This window comes from Ailuropoda melanoleuca, chromosome 16, assembly GCF_002007445.2.
Source record: "Ailuropoda melanoleuca isolate Jingjing chromosome 16, ASM200744v2, whole genome shotgun sequence".
Taxonomy (NCBI): domain Eukaryota; kingdom Metazoa; phylum Chordata; class Mammalia; order Carnivora; family Ursidae; genus Ailuropoda; species Ailuropoda melanoleuca.
Window position 1 is genome coordinate 9,448,955 of NC_048233.1, and position 22,487 is coordinate 9,471,441.

Consider the following 22,487-nt stretch of genomic DNA (forward strand, 5'->3'; position numbering starts at 1 on the left):
GAGGGAAAATATGACCTGGTGTACGACCTAGCTAGTAAAGATCGAGATATTTGCGGTAATAAAAATAGTAAGATGCTCAATTTTACTTCTCTTTAAGCTATCGATTTCATTTTAGTTAAAGTACATTTATTTTGTAATAACATACATATGCAATGATTAGTAGAGCCATATGGTGTGGTAAGAAGAATGCTGGAGGCAGACTCAGGTATACTGTGTACCAGTTTCTCTTCATCACAATTATTTGGGTGACCAGTTAAAACCTTCAGTTTTTTTTTCTTTTCTTTTTCAAAAACGAACTATTAGTTTAGATCAATGGCTCCGTAGTATGATGTGTGTCACAATAATCTGGAGAGTTTTTTTGTTTGAAGTATATATCCCTAGGGGCGCCTGGGTGGCTCAATTGGTTAAGCATCAGACTTTTGATTTTGGCTCAGGTCATGTTCTCAGGGTGGTGAGATCGAGCCTGGTGTTGGGCTCCTCACTGAGTGTGGAGCCTGCTTAGGATTCTTTCATTCTCCCTCTATTCTGCCCCTCCCCTTCACTCCCAAGCCCTCTCTCTGTCTCTCTCTCAAAAAATAAAAATAAAAAATTGTCTATCTCTCATCTATCTCTCATCTATCTCTCATCTATCTATCTATCTATCTATCTATCTATCTATCTATCTATCATCTTCGCATGTACTGTCCCAAGTCTGTTGGATTAGAATCTTGTGGGTTGGGGACCAGTAATCCACACTTTTTAAAAGCTATGATGACAAACTTGGAGCAATGCTTTCATCTATGGTTGATTTCATTTCCATAGTTACAAATGTAGTTCATTTCATTATCACTTCCCACACTCAAATTCTATGATTTCATTAGTTACAAAAATATTTTTTACAACACTGTAATTATTTCTACATTGTTTCAGTCTATATTGCCATCGCAGGGCAACAACTAAAATTTTTATGTTAACAGATTATTACCAGAGGATTTATGAGACACAAGCCTAAAAACATGTTTTAGTTCTATTAGCTTAGGATTTATTTTCAATTGTCTTAAGTTTTCATCAACACAAAAAGAACAAAGGAAATTGTTACAGTATATGGTGAATTGCTGTGACTAAATCCTGTATAGCTTGTGACTAAGCTCTGCTTTTTTCTGATGATCAGGTAGAAATAACAGGTTACGTGTGAACAGGAGATGATATCTTTCCTTTTCACAGAAATTGTACTTGATTCTCTGACTAGTGCTTCCTTTCTCTTAATACTCCAGAAATCAACTCTTTCATTCAGAATTAGTATTATTTCAAAGATGACCATGTCATTATCTTTCATAAGATTATTCAGAATATGTAGTAATGACTAGAGAAAACAACTGAGAAGTTTTGCACTTGTTAGCTCAGAAAAAAATGTAAATTAATAGTTTAAGTGCTCATTTCTGACTTGAGACTTACAGAACTTTTTTTTCCTTCAAAGTACAAGACATTGATGAAATGTGTCAAAATCTATCAAGAATCTGAATGGACATTTTAAGTAAAAAATAAGTGCACGTATTTCTGTCTCATCCTATGCATTTTCTGAGTATAGACCAGTAATTAAAAGCAGTCATTCTTTCTACTTGTGTGATGTGAGTTAGGATTCATCATAGAAAAATAGGTGGCACAGATCTTTTTAAAGATTTTATTCATTTATTTGAGAGAGAGAGAGAGAGATAGTGAGAGAGCTCAGAGCAGAACGGAGGAGCAGAAAAAGAAGCAGACTCCTCACTGAGCAGGGATCCCAATGTGGGGTCCATCCCAGGACCCTGGGATCATGACCCGAACCGAAGGCAGATGCTTAACCAACTGAGTCACCCAGGTGCCACCCCCACCCCAAGTAGCAAATATATTTAGTTATTTTATAAGAGGAAAGGCATTTCACTATTTCAACTACCTTATTTATAAGGAATAAAACAATTTTAAGATATAAACAGGTATCAATCGGTTGAGGATCTGAATAGAGCAAAAGGCAGAGGAAGGGTGAATTTGCTCTTTGCTTGACCTGGGACATCCATTTTGTCCTTTGTTTAAGCATTGGAATTCCTGCCTCTCAGGCCTTTGGACTCAGACTGAATCACACCACCAGCTATCCTGGTTTTCCAATTTGCAGACAGAAGATTGCAAGACATCTCAGCCTCTGGAAATGCATGAGTCTATTATTATAATAAGCAAACAAATATCTATTGGTTCTGTTCGTCCCATTTGAAACAACTAAACAAACAATCTTTGTAAAAATTGCTTTTAGGAACATTGCACATCAGCAGTGGATGATAGGCATCCTGAGAAATGGGAAACAAATGAGGTTTGCTCTATGATTGCTCTAGCTACTGACCTGAGGATGTTTCCAGCCTTCAGGGCAATGAGACACAGACAGAGCCCATCCTGGCAGTCTCCTGAGTAGAAAAGGAACCTAGAGACAAGAGAAACAAAGGCTGCTGGAGTTCGCAGGACAAGAAAGAAGAGTGTTGCTATTAAGTTTTTGATATCAACATTCATAAGTAGTATCCTAAGGATATATTTTCATGTGCTCATTAGCTACTTAAATAACTTGTTAGGTGAAATGTCTATTCCTATATTCTCAGTATATTTAATCTAGGCTCCTTATTTTCTTATTATTGAACTTTAAGTGTTCTTTATACATTCTGAATAAAAGTCCTTTCTCAAATATATAATTTACAAATATTTCTCCCTAATCTATGATTTGCATTAATTGACATTTATGGAACACTCCACCCCACACCTGCAGTATACATATGCTTTTCAGGTGCACACAGAATGCTTAACAGGATAGCCTATATTCTGGGCCATGAAACAGGACAAATCTTAATAGGGGTAGAATTATTCAAGTTAAACAAAACATGCTGTTAGACCAAAATGGAAATAAATTAGAAACCAACAACAGAAGGATATCTAGGAAATTCTCAAATATTTGTAAACTAAATAATGCATTTATCAATAATCTGTGGATCAAATAAAAAATCAAGAGAAAAATTATCAACTATTTGCAAATGAACACAAACATTAAAACTTGTAAGCATTCCTTATTAAAAAATTTAAGGCTCTAAATACCATGTTAAAAAAGAAGAAAGATCTTAAATGAAGGATTATAGTTTTCATTTTACAAAATTGGGGGAAAAAATCAAGTGAAATCCAATGTAAGCAGAAGAAAGGAAACAGTTAAGATAAAGTTGAAAAATCAATGAAATAGAACACAGAAAAACTACAGTAGTTCAAGAAAAAGGGATGAAAGATACCCAGACTGGAAAGGTAGAATTGTAGGTGATATGTAGAGAATACCAGAGAAAATAGAAAAAAGTTGCTACGATCAACAAATGAGTTTGTAAAGTTGTAGGATATAAGATCAATATGCAAAGATAATGAACTTCAATCTATAATCACATCATATACAAATATTAACCTGGGGTTAAAGTCAATTATTTCTAAATTAATCTATAATGGGTCATAAATCTAATATAAAGCCTTAAATTACAATAGTTATAGAAGAAAGCAGAGGAAAAATCTTTTGAGCTTGAGATAAGGAAAGATTTTTTAAAGATATAACCCCAAATGCAGGATGCATAAAGGAAAAATATATATATAAATTGGATTTCATCAAAATTAAGAACAGGTCTTTGAAAGATGCACTTAAAGAAATGAAGACAGGCCGCTGACTAGGAAAAACATTTTTGCAAATCACATGTCTCATAAAGGACTTGAAGAAAAAATATATTTTATGTCTGTTATATATAAATATGTATATTTATATTTATTATATATCACTCAAAACTCAACGATAGTAAAACAAGCAATTAAAAAAAGATTTGAATGAATACTTCACAAAAAAATATATGGATGGTAAATAAGCACATGAAACGATGCTTATCATCATTAGTCATTAAGAAAATGAAAATTAGAGACCAGGACGGCTGTATTATAGTGTGCAAGATCAATAAGTTTGATCATACTAAATGTTGGCAAATGATGCAGCTGTTGGAACTCATATGATGTTGGTGGAGGAACAGAAAATGGTACAACCTCCTTGGAAAACAGTCTGGCTATTTCTTAAAAAGACAAAACATTGTGCTAAGTGACAAAGGCCACATATTACATGACATTATGTAATACTTATAGAATAAACAAATCGGTAGAGATAGTAAGTAGATTAGCAGTTACCTAAGGTTTGGGGTAGGTATGGGCTCAGGTGGAGAGAGGTGTGAGTGACTGCTAGTGGCTACAAGCTTTTATGTTTGGTTGTACAACCCTGTAAGTATGCTAGAAAACATTGAATCACACATTTTAAGCTGATGAACTTTATGGTATGTAAAACCTAACTCAATAAAGTTATTTTTAAAAGGTAACATACACATTTCATCTGACTGAACCATTCCACTCTTAGGGCTTTTTTTTTCGGGAATAATGAAAGCATACGTTCGTACAGAGACTTGTATACAAATATTCATGGCAACTTTTTTTCTAACAGCCAAAACTGGAAATAAACCAAACGTCCAACAACAAGTGAATTGGTTAAAGAAATTGTGGTATATTCAGATAAGAGAATACTTGCTATTCAGTGATAAAAGAGCAATGACATCTGACAGATAAAATATCACCAAGGAGTTTTAAAATAATTGTAGTGAATGAACTAAGTCTGTGAAAAAAAAAAAAAAGAGTGCATACTTTATAATTCAATTTATATAAAATTCCAAAAAATTCAAACCTAACTACAGTGATGGAAGACATAGCCTAGTGACCGAGGTGGGACAGAGAGATTTGGGAAGATCACAAAGGAGTAGGAGTAAACTGACAATAATGGATATGTTCATTATTTTAATTGTGGTGATGGTGTCGGGTGCATATGTATTATCAAATTTATCAATTTGTATTCTTTAAACATGTGTATTTTATTTTGTACCTCAATTATACCTCAATAGATCTGTTAAAAAATTCAAGTATAAGAGAAAATATAATTAATCAACTAATAAACAAAAAGTTGTGTTTCTTTCAGCAGAGAAGCCCCAAAGAGCTCCATAGAGAATTTTTCTAAAAGCTGGGTGTTTTTCTAGTATCTCCCCTATAGGTGTTCCTGCTCAGATAAGCCTGATGTCAGACCACAAGAAACTGGATTGAACCAGACAGGCCCAAGATGACAAAGTGTGCCAAAGTTCATAATATTCCTTCACTGTATTACATTAACATACTTAAATCTCCTCCCCAAGGGCGTTGTGTGGGGAAATCCTTGACCAAATAGGGAAGAAAAAGGAATGTGGCCTACCTTCCTGGAAATCATCTCCCCCTCCTGCAATCTGGCCGACATTAAGCACCTCTGGTTTACCCCCAGCCGTGTCGTCTATGCCTCTCCATCTCTCAGGAGAAGGTGCCTTTAGAGCACAAGTTCCCCTTCTACATTCTTTGGCCATTGAATAAATTACCTGTGCGCCATCAAATGCTGCTTTGTTAATTTGACTATTTGGCAAATGGTACTGAGTAGGGAAGGAATCTACCAACTCTGTAACTTTCATGCTGTTCTGTGGCTATTTTTCTTTCATTTTTGCTGTGATGTACACAAGTTTCACATTTGATTATCAGTGAATCTATCCATTTCTTCTTTATGGTTCCTGTCTTTTCTAGACAGTTACAGAAAATCATTCTCTATATAACTTATTTCTCCCTCTTGAATCTTTTGGTCCAGCCTCCACACAACTAAATTGTTCTGTGGTTGTCCAAAGACCCCTTTACTCCGCTCTCTTAGTCTCAGAGACCCTGAAATTCCTAATGCTCATCTTGATTATTTTACCTATCAAAATGTTCCCTTGATAATAAGTAATTAGGAGGATATTACTCTTGGTTGAGTCAAATGCACAGTAAGTGATTGAAAAGATGATTATTCACACTTTAGTAATCCCTGGTAAAGTGTCCCATAAGATAAAGAAATTAAAGACTTTTAGATGGTATAGAGTAGATGTCTTTGGAAAAATGTGTGTTCTTGTCTGCTTGTTTTGAGAAATGTCATAGTCATATGTTTAAGAGTTCAGACTCTGCATTAGACTGTAGAGATCCACATTCTAGTTCCAGCCCCACATTAAGTAACTTGTTCTTTCTGCCACTTAATTCCCTCATCTATAAACTGGAGATAAGGGCCCTCATAGAGTGGTTTGAATGGTTAAATGAAATAATATATGTCCATTTAATACCATAAATAGACAAAACAATTAAAAATAACAGCTATTATTTCCATAAGAGATCTAAAGCATAAAATATCTGGTTTTATTATTTCAAAATAAGTGAATACCTACCTCATCTTTTTCATTTTCTGCCTCCAATCGTAAGTGTGTTTGTGTACACGAAATGCACTTTGTACCAACTGGGCTTCATCAACCCCATTCGTGTATTTGTTTATTCAACACATACATATTTTTAAAGCTACATTTGTCAAGTGTTATACTAGGTGATGTAAATCCAAAGATAGAAATGATCTCTGCTACTTACACAAGTAACTCCAATATTCATATGATAAGTATAAGAATACAAAAAATTCTTAGTTACTGAATGATCTTGAGCTCAATCTTAGCTTTTTAATCTGCTTTTTAAATTACTCTATGTTCTATTGCCATAATATGGCAATTATTTTGGCATATATGGCGTTATCATTTCCTTTCTTTTTAAGCCATTATCAATTTTCTTCTTTCCTTTCTCCTTCTCCTTCTCCTCCTCCTTCTTCCTCCTCCTCCTCCTCCTCTGCCATAGTTGCCCTCTATTTTCCCCCACTCCCCTCCAGCCTTTTGGAGAATAGTCTCTTCAAATAAAGAAACTATTGGAAGTACTTCTCCTTTATTTCCAATCTTCTCCTTTTAATAGCAATTCTTCTGATAATATACCTGGCTCTCAATTAGTCAGTTTGCTGCTTCATATCCACTTAGATATATGCTGGTCTAATTTATTATTTTTTTTTCTGTATAATTTCAAACTAATCACAAAAGCATAGAACATATGATGAAGTTTTAGGTAAACCACAGTTTTCAAAATATGCCCAAGAAATGCCAAAACCACTGCAGAGAGGAAATGAGTGGCCAGCAAAGGACGAGACTGTGGTTGTCCTTCCACAGCTGCTTTTCTTTGATATAGAATAATAATTTATAGGTCTGCACACAGCTCTTGGCAGATTGAACCAAATGTGTCCAGAATTCAAGTACAGGATCATCCTTGTTCTATTCACCAATATACATTCAAAACCTTTATCTCTACCTATTTTCTCCGCTGTTACAGTAGAAATAATATCTTTGCTCCTATGAAAAGCAAACCCAGCCACTTGTACTTTGGAACCCATTTCCTCTTGACTTCTCAAAACACTCTTGAGTTATTCCTACCCTTTCTTGCAGTATCAATTTTTTCCTTTTCACTGATTCATTTCTATTACCATAAAAATGCTCTAGGACTCACTATATTTTTTTTTAAAAACTCCCATAACCAGACATGTTCCTCTAGCTACTATCCCATTATTTCTCTCTGAATATACTTGTCAATATTTGACTAAGTACACACTCTCAAATGCCTCACCTTCTTTTCTCTTTTCAATATATTCCATCTCTTCTCTTCACAAAATAATTTCTGATCAAGGTCACTAAAGATTCCACATTGCCAAATTCAATGGCCATTTTGCTATCCTTGTGTTTCTTGAACTTTGAGCAGCATTTAACACAGTTGACCACCTCTCACATAACAAAAAATTTCTTCTGTGGATTTCTGAACATGTCTTTGTATTTCCTCTTCCATCCTTAGTTTCCCCTTCTCAATCTTACCTACTGGCTTCCATCCCTTTGTTTTAGCTCCAACTGTCAAAGTTCCTCAAGGGACAGGTCTCAGCCCCAAGTAAGCACTTTCTAGATCTCATTCTGCTTCATGTACAGTTCTTTTTCTTGAGTTCCTGGTACAAATATCTGCCTGCCTATTTGACATTTCCTTTTGAATTTCTAAAAGGCATCTCAAACTTATGTCCAGAATCAGATCATTTTTTTTCCAATTATATCTCCTCAATCCTTCATTCCCAAGTCTTTTTTTATTTCAGTGAAGTGCAAGGGATTTAAATTTTAGGGCAGTGAACTTATTCTGTATGATATTATAATGGTAGATTCATGCATGACATTATGCTTTAGTCAAAACCCACTGAACTTTATGCCAGAAAAAGTAAACCTTGGTGTATGCAAATTAAAAAAAATAATTCTGGAGGCTATGGTACCCCAGTATGAAATGCAAAAATTGCCAAAAGAATCTGGCTGTATTGCAGAGGTATGAAATAGCCTCACTGAAGGGTATGGGGATAAAGTCTGTGGATCTAAGTAATCTTAGAAATGTGTAGTCTTAACTTGTAAGACTAGTAACAAAAGGAACTGTACATAAGAACTGTCATTGGTAATTTCCCACAGGGTATGGGATGACAATTCTGAAACCACAAAATATTTATACTGGAATTGAATAATTAAGTAAGTGAATCGTGATGGTGGTAGCCATGTTTCTCACTACTGGAGCGGGAGGTAATAGAAATGCAAGGGTAGGGGTTAACATGATCCATGTTGTAATTTATTAAAGTTGGAGACATCAGTATGAACTCAGAGCCAACTTAAAGAGTTCCAATGGCCAAAGCTGGAACAATGCAAGCAACAAAATAAATAAAGTAATATTGGATTGTAATGGAAAATACCAAATAAATACAAATGATTTTTATTGATATAAATGATTGATAAAGAAGTAAATGGGAGATTAGACAAAAATCACCCGCAGAAGATTTCTAAATAATTCATGTAGATACTCTGTTGTGAAAGAGAAGTGGTATAATTCTCCACTTCTTAAGTGTGGACTGCACATATTAAATTCCTTTCAAAGGGTGCAGTGTGGAAATGGAGGAAAAACAGTAACTTTATAGTAGATAAACCACAAAGACTACAACGGTCAAGTGATCAAAGTTAACAACAGTGATAAGCCATGTTGGAAGTATGCACTCTTTCTAAGTTGTGATAAGAATGGCAATTCATCTCTGTGATCTTCCTCCCAAAACCGTTAACCCTAGTGTCATGGTGGAGAAAACATCAGATTACCCCAATGTGAGAATATTGTACAAAATATCTGACACACTTGCCTCCAAACCATAAAACAAAACAAAATATCAAAAACAAGGAAGAGTGAGAAACTGTCAGCCAAGATTAACCTAAGATGTGAAGAATAAAAGTACTGTGGTACCCTGAGTGCGGTTCTTGAATAGAAAAATGTATTAAGTAAAAACAAAGAAAGATGTTAGTTGAAAAATGAATTAAGTATAGACTTTAATTAATAATAATCCATCAAGGGACACCTGGGTGGCTCAGTCGGTTAAGTGTCTGCCTTCAGGTCATGATCCTAGGGTCCTGGGATTGAATCCCTCATCAGGATCCCTGCTCAGCGGAAAGTCGGCTTCTCCCTCTTCCTGCTGTTCCCCCTACTTGTGCTCTGTCTCTCTGACAAATAAATAAAATCTTTAAAAAAATAATGCATCAATACTGATTCATTAATTTTGACACACCATAGTAATGTAACATGGAAATGATAGGGGAAATTGCATATTATGTATACGGGAATTTTTTGTGCTACTTTCACAATTTTTCTGCCAGTCTAAAACTATCCTAAAAGGAATAGTTTATTTTTAAAAGAACGAAGTTCACCTCACTCTTAAATCACATCCTTTGTGGTTTTCAGCTATTGGGTTTGTTTCAACGCCACAGTTTACAGAGATTGACTCTGTTTTTGATCAGGTAATGTCCCTCTTTCCATCTCATTCAAATATAGATTATTCTATTTACAGGATGTTTGGACAGATGCAAAACACAGAGAGATCAATGATGAGGAAGCCAAGAAAGCATCCTTGTCATTGCCAACACAAGTGGGCATGCAAAGGTAAGAATCCATAACCCTCCATTAGACCACAGATTGTAATACAATTAGAATTTTCTGGGGGTCTTTTAATCCTAGACTTTTAATGAGAACTTTAAGAACTTGAACTAGAACCTGTTAATCAGAAAATGTTTTATCTTACCTTTAAGTAATATGTGTATATAGATCTTATTAAATTGAATGTAATGGATCAGATATAATTTGACCTAGGTTGAAGATTATGAAAGTGTTATGATACTATTTTATTAAAGCAAAATATGTAAATATAAAGCTTAACATCTGAGATTTGCTTCATGAATTGATATAAATATAAAACTTTTATTTCAAACAACATTTGAGAAGATAGCTACAATACTCAGTCTTGCTTGTGTTTCTCTTTTTGACACTCATTTTTATTATTATTAAATTATTTTGATATTACTTATATTTTGCTTTCCCAGGCTTTAGTCCCACTGAATATCTGTGAGATTCAGAAAAGATATAAATGAAGGTAGAAGACAAATTTTAGTGGCAATGTTTTGACTAACCAGCTGATCAACTAATATCCACTAATTTGATTGTGAAATGTAGTTTTTGAATGGAAGTGTTACATAAGTAGGACATTTAATAAATAGTAAATGAAACATATTGACCTCAGCATCAATAAATCCAGTTCTTTAAAGATAATTAAGTATGCGTTCATAAGGTAATTTAAACAGAGATTGTGTATTTCTTTCCCCCTCCTTAACACAATGTGCACCCTCAAAATTTTGCATTTTTATGATGCATTTTCAAGTTTGTTTTAAATGCCTGAAGTGTTTCAGAAAGAAAAATTATTTATTACAGATTACCCTCAGTGTCCCAAGTGGCATTGCGCTGCTCTGAGATTGAGCAGTATTGTGCTGGTCATACTCATTGCCACAGTGATAGGACTAACAATTTGGGGTGAGTAAACTGAAAGCTGTATGTTCAACTATAGAGATGAACGTATTTCCTTTGGAGTTTCCTTTACCTTTATGTCTCTAACTTTTCCAGAATCATTTTTCACATTTACTTAACATATTCTTTCATTAGTACTTAAACTAAAGTGGTATTAAATGACACAGTTGATAATTTCATTAATAATGAGTATTTTTTTCCCATATACAGAGAAGGCAAGAAACTTGTAAATTTAGAAAGCCTATCTGCTTATAATTTTAATTAATTGCTAAATCGTGTGGGTTTGGCAGTCACAATTCTATGAAGTGAAGTTTTATGTTTTGGTAAAAGCACTTAGTTTTATGGAAGTTGATTATTTGGTTCTTTAAATAAAACTTTCGGACTTTAGAAGTAATTTGGTATTTTGAAGTTTTGACAAAATTTATCAACTATTTGAAAATTTAAGGCCAAGTTAAATTTAATTTGAATTATTCCTAAAATGAGCTCTACTTCAAGAAGAGCCATGGGTAACTATATCTGCTATTGTTTCTATTTGTTGTGACCTCTTTTTCTTTTTTTCTTTTTATGAGGTGGGGGGGGGTTCAGAGGGAGAGGGAGAGAGAGAATTTTAAGCAGGTTCCACACCCAGCACAGAGCTCTATATGGGGCTTGATGTCATAACCCTGAGATCATGACCTGAGTGGCAATCAAGTCAGACTCTTAACTGACTGAGCCCCCCCAGGTACCCCTGTTCTTACCCTCTATTTGTTAGAAATTGGGATAAGCATGTTACATATGTTATTATTAGTCTCAAGACAACTCTAAGTTTGTTAAGCATTTCCCCCTCTTCTATATGAGTTAACTGAGAAATAGAAAACCTATGTAACCCGTTCAAGATCATACAGCATTCTAACCTATCATGCCAAACAGACACAAATATCAATATATTTTGAATTTTTCTTAGATAATTTTAGTTTGTTTGTTTTTATTTACTTTTTCATAAGTGGAAATCTCCGGACTCTCTTAAGTTTATTCATCCTTTGTCAAATTATAGGGTTGAAATTCTATAGACAGATTTCTCGGCCACCAATGTGTGCATTCATTTGTAGTTTCTTTTTTTTTTTTTTTTTTAAAGATTTTATTTATTTATTCGACAGAGATAGAGACAGCAAGCGAGAGAGGGAACAAGCAGGGGGAGTGGGAGAGGAAGAAGCAGGCTCATAGTGGAAGAGCCTGATGTGGGGCTTGATCCCATAACACCGGGATCACCACGCCCTGAGCCGAAGGCAGACGCTTAACCGCTGTGCCACCCAGGCGCCCCTGTAGTTTTGTTTTAACGGATAATTAAAAGGCACAAGCTTATATTTGTAGAAGTCTAATTAGTGTTACTACTTCCCTTTATTTGTTAGTAAGTTACCTAAGTAGCGGGAATGGAACCAAAGATTGCGATTGTATGAATATTTCTCCCAGGAAACAGCAGGACAATACAAACTTCACAAGTCAGTGGTTCTATTTCATTGTATTGTAGAGGAGGAAAAACTTTTCCTCTACCCTCTTAAGTTTTGTACCAGGAGGCCTGTGAATTAAACTGTCAAAAGACCAATTAACAGGAAGAAAAGGTTTACTTGCATTCATAGGAGAGATAACAAAAGAAGTAGCTAGCTCTACCTGGTTACAGGGAAAGGTTTATATACCTAGCTTAGTAGGAGGAAGGGAAGAGGGGGAAGCAGCTTCTCTGGAAAAAAACCAGATACATTTCTTTAGGAAAGACTAATGGCCTTTTCAGGAGAACAAACTGCAGGTAACAAAGTGAGTAATAGTGTCTGTATACACAGGTATGAGTAGCCTTTCCCTCTTCATGGTCACAAAATTCCTCCAGAAAGGGGATTTATGGTAGACTTCTTAGTCATCTTTTTTTTTTTCTGGGAGTGAACCACTCCAAAGAGGAATTTATGACAACCTCCTATCTCAGAAGGTTCTATTTTTAGATAAGGGAAGCTTGGAGGAGGCTTCTTCCTGCATCTGTTGATTTTATTAAGCATATACAAAATATTGAAAGTCACTAACTTCTAATACCTTCACCAGTCATGGGAGTTTTTCAGGCAAAGCACAGAAAAATAAGGATATGGTTGTGAAGATTTAAATCTATGCCGTCTTTGATAAGTTTCTAGAGAGTTTGGTCATCCTCTTCTTCCTGGTACAGAGTGGAAGGATACTCTTAAAAATGGAGATTTCTCTTGTAACTGTAAATGTCTCTTATAAAAGGATAATTTCTACTAGGTTTTCAGACCTTCTGTGTCTGCAGTTTCTTAAAAACAACTACCTCAGGATAAACCCATGCCAAGGAGGCATATTTCGGGGTGGTATATTTTGCTCTCCTTCTGCACTGTTGTGCTTCAAACTCTCCAGTGACTTTCTGTAGTGTAAGGACTATAAGTGTAAGGACTATAAATCTAAGGACTATGAATCAAAGCACTTTTACATTGTTTCCTTCTAAGTCTCGATTTCCTACAATAGCAGTCTCAGTTCTCACAATGCAACTCTCCCCTTTGCACTCCAGCCTCCAGCAAAACAAACCTCAGTATGGTAACAAAATGCAACATACTCTCGCAACCTCAAGTCTTTGTTCATTGCTGATCCAATCCATTTCTTTTGGGTATTTGTCTCTCTGTTGCAACTTCCTACCCTCTGAACCCTTCTAACACACACACATGCACACACACACACACACACACACACACACGAGTTCAAACTGTAACGTTGATATAATCTGATAAAAATACACATACTTGGTTTTAGTTAAATTTCTTATGTAATAGGAAATTAAAAATAAAATCACCTACATTGGACATTTCTATGCTTTTATTCTGTAAACTGTCTCGTTCTCACTTTGTCCTTTTTTAAAAAAATTGTTTATTTTTTTCTTACTTACCAATACTTATTGGTTGCAACTACTTTCTAAGTAAAAAATCTACCCAAAACTATAAACTCGTGCATTGTTTAAATACCATGAGTTATGCCAAAACATATGTCTAGACCTTAGGTTAAATTTGGATAATTAATAAATGTATTCTAATTAAATATTGATGGTCATAGAGAGTGATGGAAAATAGTATGAAAGAATAACTAATGTGCATGTTTATGTTGGCACTTTTCCCTTAAGACTTTAGTCTTTATATCACATCTCTGTAATAGGTCAACTCAGTGCTTCTCCGTTACGGACATTTCTGTATTGCTCCCCATACATTACTCTTCTAGGTTTCTCTAGACCACTTGGAAGCACTAAAGGACTCAAAAATTATCTGCTGTTTTCATCACTTTGTCTTTGGCATATCGATAATAGTCTCCCACATACCAAATAACTTTTTCTTTTCCAATGGATGAATTTCTTTCCACTTTACCGCATTGCCAAGACCCTGGGCTTCTTTATTGCTGTAGTATGTGATTTCCAGGCAAACAAATAGAAGAGTGAAGGGAAAAATTCATGTATTAGTTTAGAGGCCAAAGGCTACCCCAGCAAAGTTCACGTCACAGTAAACCTCTAAATAAGCACAAGAGCTTAAAGTCATTTATTTCTGTCAATAATTTATGATATTAAATTTCAGCAAAACCGAAATTTGTCTCCAGCTTTGGTCTGAGGTGTTTTTGGAGGTATTTTTCCTTGCCAGTGCAGTTAAAACCTAGCTCATTAATATACTATGTCAATGCCCACGTTGTTATGGCTTATGAAATAAAATGCTCGGGGAGGAGTGTTGTGAAAATCAGGGTAGTTTGCTGATTCAAAACAGAGACTTAGTATGGGAAATTTTCCCCAAGTAATATGATTCCTCATACTATCTCTCAAAGAACCCTACTGCTGATAACTAACTTTTTACAGAGTATTTTATAGTTTACATTTTCATTTCATCTCATTTAATATATCAGACAAGTTTGTATACAAATTTGTGGATTTTTAAAAAATAGGCAATACTGAAGATACACCAAAGTTTAAGTAGAATGCAATCAATACCGATGTACCTACCATTCAGCTTGAAATATAAGAAAATCACTTGAAATTTGTGTGTGCCTATTTTCAGAAATAGGTTTATTTTCATACCTATTTCAAATTTTTCCTCTTCAGGTATACGTGGTCATTGAGGTTATTGGGGTCATAGTGAACAATTTGTTTTACAAAGTTACTGGTAGAGTGTATCATGAAATATATATTTTTTTGCACCAACAAGGGACTCTGAAAAGGATATATATGTATTTTTTTTCTACAGTGGTTTTCTCCTCATGCCTTTTAGACTCTGTTTTACTTTAAGTTTCCTTGTGCCCTTCCACTTATTATATTGACTGTATTAGTATATAGTATTAGTTCATACCTTGAGTAAGTTCCTTAACCTTTACGTTCATCTCCTAGTTTATACTTGTTTACTTAACCTTAAGTATCTTTATTTACAAAATGAGGAGTATGAAATTAATAATTTTATCCATCTCATACGTTTCTTGTAAGGAAAGATACTTCATATATTCAAGTGCATAAAATACAGGAAATTATTTGACATGTAGTAATTACTCAATAGTTATGAATATTTCTGGCATTTATCTCTTCTAAGGACTATTTGTCAGTGGAGAGGGAGTCCTTTTCTTAAAAGTGGGGCAAAATCTTTACTTTTAAGGGAAAAGTTTACAAAATTAGTGCAAACTTTTTTTGATATTCAAACCTTGCTCTTCTCCTATTTCTTCCTATTTTTCCATTTCAGCAAACCCGAGGCTAAATGTATGCCCTAATAACTGGCTGCAGAAAAAGGGGAAATGCTATAATTTTTTAAAAACCTTTAAATCATGGACCGATAGCCAAAAATCCTGTTTAAAAATGAAATCACATCTCTTGATTATCCAAGACAAGGCTGAACTGGTAAGAGCTAATTTGCCATGAAAATGAGCCCTTCTAAAGCTGAGAGCAATAAATAGGGATTTTTTTTTTAAAGATTTAATTTTTATTTATTTGAGAGGGAACTAGAACAAGAGAGTGAGTGAGAGAGAGAAGGGGGGGAGGGGCAGAGGGAGAGAGAGAAGCAGTCTCCCCACTGAACAGGGACCAGGATGTGGGGCTCAGTCCCAGGATCCTGGGATCATGACCTGACCTGAAGGCAGATGCTTAAGCGATTGAGCCACCCAGGCACCCCAAAATAGCTTTTATAATTATAGTGCTCATAATGATGGCCATTTATTGAATTCCTAGCACATGCCAGGCCTTGTGGTAGGCATGCTGCAAATGGTATCAAACTTAGTGCTCACAATAACTTTATGAGATAGGCAGTATTTTCCCTATTTCCAGAAGGAGAATCTGCAGAACTTGACAGGTTGCAAAACTTGCCTATGTCACTCAGCATGTGAATGACAAAGCTGGGATATCAGTGCCATCCTTCCACATTACCTCTTGGAAAGAAAGTTACGAGCTCTTTGAACATGATTGGTATCTGGCAATATCCCTAGTACCTTCAGTAGGGAAGATAGGCTCTTCCCCTCGTGGGTAGTTTGACCATAGGCACCAGTTTTCCCCAAGACTGCACACTGGCAAGCACTGGGCAGGTAGTTCCTGCTCCTTTTAGCAGACCTATTCATCCTAGCTTTGCCTTCACATCCTCGTTGAGCCCCCTCAGCAGTTGCTGTTCACATCATCATCCCCATGAAATCCATTAAGCTTCACATGCCTGCGCATAATATATATGAGTCATGTGTTTGGCAAAACCTCCTATATCAGTTTCCTTCCCTAAATATATAGGAAACTACTTCGGGCTTCTTAAAATTTTCCTGAATAGGGAGATAAATATCAAAACTTTCTGAAGTCTGGATAAAAGTCAGAAGAGACTATTTTAATAGGTTTAACTCTGTTTCCTCTGGATCCTCTTTCATAGGATTTCATACAGAGTAATATACAAGACAGAATTTACTTTTGGATTGGCTTGAACATCACACACCCCCAAAAGACATGGATCTGGCTGGATGGCACCCCCTTAGATCTGCAGTTGTGAGTATTTAGCATTTGAGTCTCTCAGCAGCCACTCCCTACTGTGGGTTGCCTGAAACTCCAGATAGTCAAATGGTTCCATAGACTGAAGACTTTGATCTTTGTTAGTGTGTGAAAGATTAGGAAATTTGTCTTAAGGAAATGAAGTCTCCTAAGCTAATTTATTTTCTTATTTGGCTTTGAGTTTATCTATAGTGCTAGAGGTACAAATGGAAAATTGTAGTTAACATGAAATTCTCTAAATTTCATTTCTTTTGAAGTATTTCTTAAAAGTTTACCAAACAATCCTCATTTTGATTAGTAGGAAGGCTTCAGTTATTGGGAAATACTAAGGAATATGTTATACATAATACAACAAATAGCATTTGACTTTTTTTAAATACTGTCACCCCAGTCAACAATATGTGTATCTACTTTTATGCACCTCATTCACTTCTTTTTTTTTTTAATATTTTTTATTATATTATGTTAGTCACCCTACAGTACATCCCTGGTTTTTGATGTAAAGTTCGATGATTCATTACTTGCGTATAACACCCAGTGCACCATGCAATACGTGCCCTCCTTACTACCCATCACCAGCCTATCCCATTCCCCCGCCCCCCTCCCCTCTGAAGCCCTCAGATTGTTTCTCAGAGTCCATAGTCTCTCATGCTTCACTCCCCCCTCTGATTACCCCCCTTTCTTTATCCCTTTCTTCTCCTACCAATCTTCCTAGTTCTTATGTTCCATAGATGAGAGAAACCATATGATAATTGTCTTTCTCTGCTTGACTTATTTCACTTAGCATTATCTCCTCCATGCCGTCCATGTTGCAGCAAATATTGAGAAATCGTTCTTTTGATAGCTGAATAATATTCCATTGTATATATGGACCACAACTTCTCATTCACTTCTGCTTAAATTCCATGGATAGAGAGTGCTAAAACCTTTGGGGGTTAGGCACTAATCCCCAAAACACAGCCAGAGAAGCTCCTGGGGGTCCAAGTGAAACTCTCTACTCTCAGTATCAAGGTTTCAGGCATCATCAAAAGTTAATTCCACTTCTTGAAAATGTGGAATTTTGTTGTGTCTCTCAAAGAGATGTGAAGGTAAGGGGATTTAGGAAAACTATAGATGCTCTGGAGTGACAGAGCAGACCCACCAGACTGGCTGAGAGTAGGAAAAAAAAATGCTCAGAAACAGAGAAAGTCACCCTTCAAATGAATATTCTTATCCAGAGACTATTTACAATATTTCTTGTTAAAATTTACACTCCCCACCCATGCCATCATACTCTCTGTATATCAGACACTTAATTAGTTTTATAACTTAACCATTGGTTCTTTCTTTCTTTCTTTTTTAAGATTTTAATTATTTATTTGGCAGGGAGAGAGAGAGAGCACAAACAGGGGGATTGGCAGGCAGAGGGAGAGGGAGAAGCAGGCTCCCCAGTGAGCAGAGAGCCCGATGATGCAGGACTCGATCCCAGGACCTGGGATCATGACCTGAGCTGAAGGCAGATGCTTAACCGACAGAGCCTCCCAGGCGCCCCACCTTTGATTATCAAATGTATCATCATGCTTTTAAAGTGATGCTCTGTCAACCCACTTGCAAACTTGCTTAGTATTATTAATTTACCAATCTTGTTTTTAAAATTGGGTTTTTTTTCCCTGATTTTTTTAGAGCCTTGTGGCTTATTTGTTTAAGACAAGAGAAGTTGGCTTAAAATATGGAAAAACAGAACTTAGGGGAGTTTTCCTTCTTTTGTATAAAGGGTAAAGGATTTGGGTATACCCATATATACACAAATGCACAGAAATTCCCTTGCTGAGGTGTCTATGTGAGTTTAAAACCTTTTAAAGTGAGGAGGTCTTCTCCTCTATTGCTCGCTCTAACTTTTACTCCGTCCCTCATTCTGTCTGGGGTTACTTTTGTCACATTTAACGTGTAAAGTCTAGATATACCAGTCTTTCTTAGGATCTCTTGTAGGAGTAAGGAGGCTTATTATAGGCAAACAGTGAAGGAAGATTTTTGAAAGGTGTGACACTTGGGATTTGGGCCAGGAAAATGAAAAGGGTAATAGTTTAATTTTTTACAGAAAATTAGTTTAATACTTTCTGAAAAACAGGCATATTTTTAGATGTGTTGATATTTCTAAATCTTAGAATGATAAATATGATACTATCTGTTATAAAGTTGTATCATTCCATTGTTGCAGATACACAAAAAGTTGAATCAGGAATCTTTTGAGTAATAAAATGAACTTTTCTCCTAAAAGGTCAGGACTGTCCTCTGTCTTAGTCCACTTGGGCTCCTATGACAAATTACCACAGACTGGGTAGCTTACAAGCAACAGAAATTTATTTCTCACTGTTCTGGAAAATGGGACTCCAAGATCAAGATGTCAGCATGGTCGTGTTTTCGTGAAGGCCCTCTTCCTGGTTTGTAGGCATGTGAGGACATGGTGGAAGGGGCTGGGGATCTCTCTAGAGTCTTTTTTATAAGGAAATATGAGGGTTCCACCTCATGATTTAAGGACCTTCCAAAGGCCCCATTTCCTAATACATCACTTTTATGGGTTAGGATTGTAACAGATGAATTTTGGGGGGAACACAAACATTCAGACCATAACAGATAACAGTCCTCTAAGATCTTTATTTTTTTTGTATGATCACATGGAATTGGGAAACCAGTGCTTCTTATTCACATTTTTATTTTAATTCCACACAGCCTTTCCATTTACGAATGACCATTTTTGGTTACGAAACTATTTGGAGCAACTACCTTTATTAAAGAAGTCATTTTTTAACAGGCGTTCCTTGTCTGAAAATTAGTGTCTTAGATCTCCAGCTTGGACAGTACATCCCTCCTAAGGAGGGAGAAAATGTGCTAAATATACACGATTGTGTTTTTAGCGGATGAGAACAGAACGTTTCTTTTTCCTCTGCAGATTTCAAGTCCTGGGCCAGGCTGAAGATAATGCCTGCGCTGTGATAACAAAGAAGGGCGTGTTTTCTGAAAAATGTTGCAATCAGAGTTACCGGATTTGTCAACACGTGATTTCTGCAGGCAATGACCTCTAAACTGACCCCAGGTTGTCCTTCCCATAAAAACCATTCACAAGGACATTTTAAATTTATGTATTTTTGTCAAAACACATTATTTCTTCAACACATATTAAACAACAAATATATAATGATGATAAAGGTGTAGATTTGTGTCACCCTCAATCCGGGCAATCAGCCTCAACTCATCCCGAGCTCTGGTCACTGGTGCTGTATTTCCACAGCTTCCTCCTATTTATGATGGTGGCTATTTTAGGCAGAAACTGTCCCTTTGTCTACTCAATAATTCTCTCCTCGAGGCACCTGGGTGGCTCAGTCTGTTAAGCTTGGACTCTTGATTTTGGCTCAGGTCATGATCTCAGGGTCATGGGATCAAGCCCCGTGCGGGTGGCGGGGGAGTCTGCTTGGATTCTTTCTTTTCCCTCTCCCTCTGCCCCTCCTCCCTCCCTCCCTAAATAAATAAATAAATAAACAAATCTTTTAAAAATCGCCTTCATTTCTCATTCACCATTAGCAAAGGAGCTTTTCTCCCCTCCCCCATACTGAGTCTACAAAATTGTCTGCATCTTACTTATTTCTTTTTCCTCTTTTTCCATTTCCAAAAAAAGAGTATCCCTCTGTCTGTCTAAATCAAATTTCTAAGTCTACATTTAGGATTGCATCTCTTTTCATTTTTTCAAGGAGTTTCCCTCTTCCATCATCTCCGCTCTGACCTGTCTTTTCTTCCACCTCCTTTTCTTTCAGCAATGAAACATGCAAGAGCACAAACAAATTTTCCCTGAACCACATGTGGCTTCCAGTTTCTGCCCAGTTTCTCCCACTTCTAAGTCAAACTTCCTAGAAATTGATTCTACTTGCTTTTTCCTCTTTCCACCTCCCACTCCATGTTCTTCTAAAATCTGGTTTCTGCTTTTCCTATTTCACTAAAGTGTTCTCACTACGTCACAAATGCTTTTCTTCTGGCAAAACACAAGATGTTTTAGCTTTCATTTTAACTCTCAGCGGTGTTGCTTGTCATTGACCTGTCCTTTCTTCTAGAAATACTCTAACCTCAGCATCTATGACACAATGTTCTCTTGAATCTGTATCTATGTCTCCTGCCATTGCTCCTCAGTTTTTTCTGAAGCATCTCTTCTCTCTTCTGATCTCTTCAATACTGACATTCCTCAGAGTTTTGGGTGAATTCTCAATCATACGCAATTCTTGGCTAAACTCACCCACACTGTAAGTTCTATTGTCATGAATTTATTGATAACTCCCAAACCCATATTTCTTAATCTTTTTTTTTAAAGATTTTATTTATTTATTTGACAGAGATAGACAGCCAGCGAGAGAGGGAACACAAGCAGGGGGAGTGGGAGAGGAAGAAGCAGGCTCCCAGCAGAGGAGCCTGATGTGGGGCTCAATCCCAGAACGCCGGGATCACGCCCTGAGCCGAAGGCAGACGCTTAACGACTGAGCCACCCAGGCACCCCCCAAACCCACATTTCTAACACAGACCATATTACAGCTTTTTGCCCACTGGACATCTCTATTTGGACATCTCAAAGCCACTCAGCCTTCACATGTTAAAAATTAAACTCATTAGCTTAGCGAATGGCAGCAACGTGGCCATTAGTCCAAGTCAGAGTCCTTGGAGTCAACCAAGACTTCTTTCTTTACACCCTCGATATTCAAACCCTCATTTAAATCCTCTCAATTTTACCACGTAATTATTTCTGAATCCATCTACATATCTTCAGACCCACCCTCTTGTCCTGGATTCCCACAATTGTTTTGTCTGCTTCTAGTTTTGTCTGCCAACGTTCATTCTCCATATTTTATCTGCAGTGAATGTCTAAACCTCATGTCAGGCCACATTACTCATTACTTAATTCCCTGGAGGGGCTTTTCATTGCTTAAATCTTTGACCATCTCCTACCAAACTTTGTGTCTTGGTTCCTCTTCATTCCTCCGCCACAGCCATGCTTGTAATGATGCAGACACCCTAAATTTTTCAGTTTCTCAAATATGTCATGCTTTCTCTTGCCTCAAATCTAATCATATTTTTGCCTCAGCTTGACATTCCTCCCTTTCATACTCGCCTGTTTAACTCTTGCTTATTTTTCAGAAGGCCAGTTAAATACCACTTAGTGCAAAATATTTCCTTAACCATTCTCTACTCCAAACTAAATTATACGCATTTGATGTATATTTTCATAGTTTCCTGTACTTATCTTAATATTTAATACCCTATTTTTTGACCATTGTTTAATTATTTGTATTTATTAACATACTGTAAACTCTAGAAGGACTTGATCCTCATTATTGTATGGGAGAGACAAGGTGCCTGACGCATGATGGATTATAAATAAGTACTTGTTATGTTGTTGAGATAATTTGTAACATGTTGTATTGTTTCCCCAGCACAACTTTTGCTGGTTGTACCGAGCTTCCCTTAGCCTAGCTGATCATAATCTGTGTGTAGAGAAATAAGTCACTCTGTGTTTTTTTTTTTTTTCAATAAAGGTCAGTGTTAGGTGTACATGTACTAATAAATGAAGTTTTCCAGGTTTGTTGTTTGTTTGCTTTTGTTTTTGACCTAGAACCTA

At 36.2% G+C, this 22,487-nt stretch overlaps 1 protein-coding gene across 5 annotated transcripts in view; it reads left to right on the forward strand.

Annotated features, from left to right (window-relative positions):
* LOC105240235 (C-type mannose receptor 2-like) overlaps nucleotides 1-22,487 on the forward strand; it is a 100,876-nt gene that overhangs the window by 41,608 nt on the left and 36,781 nt on the right. For 2 of the 5 annotated variants that reach the window (XM_034645227.1, XM_034645228.1), the window contains 5 exons: nucleotides 9,848-9,939; nucleotides 10,762-10,860; nucleotides 15,579-15,733; nucleotides 16,737-16,849; nucleotides 19,782-21,178. In XM_034645227.1, the coding sequence (XP_034501118.1) occupies nucleotides 9,848-9,939; nucleotides 10,762-10,860; nucleotides 15,579-15,733; nucleotides 16,737-16,849; nucleotides 19,782-19,914 (592 nt within the window). In that variant the 3' untranslated portion in view covers nucleotides 19,915-21,178. Of the gene's footprint in view, nucleotides 1-9,847; nucleotides 9,940-10,761; nucleotides 10,861-15,578; nucleotides 15,734-16,736; nucleotides 16,850-19,109; nucleotides 19,189-19,781; nucleotides 21,179-22,487 lie in introns of those variants that run through there. The other 3 variants (XM_034645229.1, XM_034645231.1, XM_034645230.1) reach the window with 3 other exon arrangements.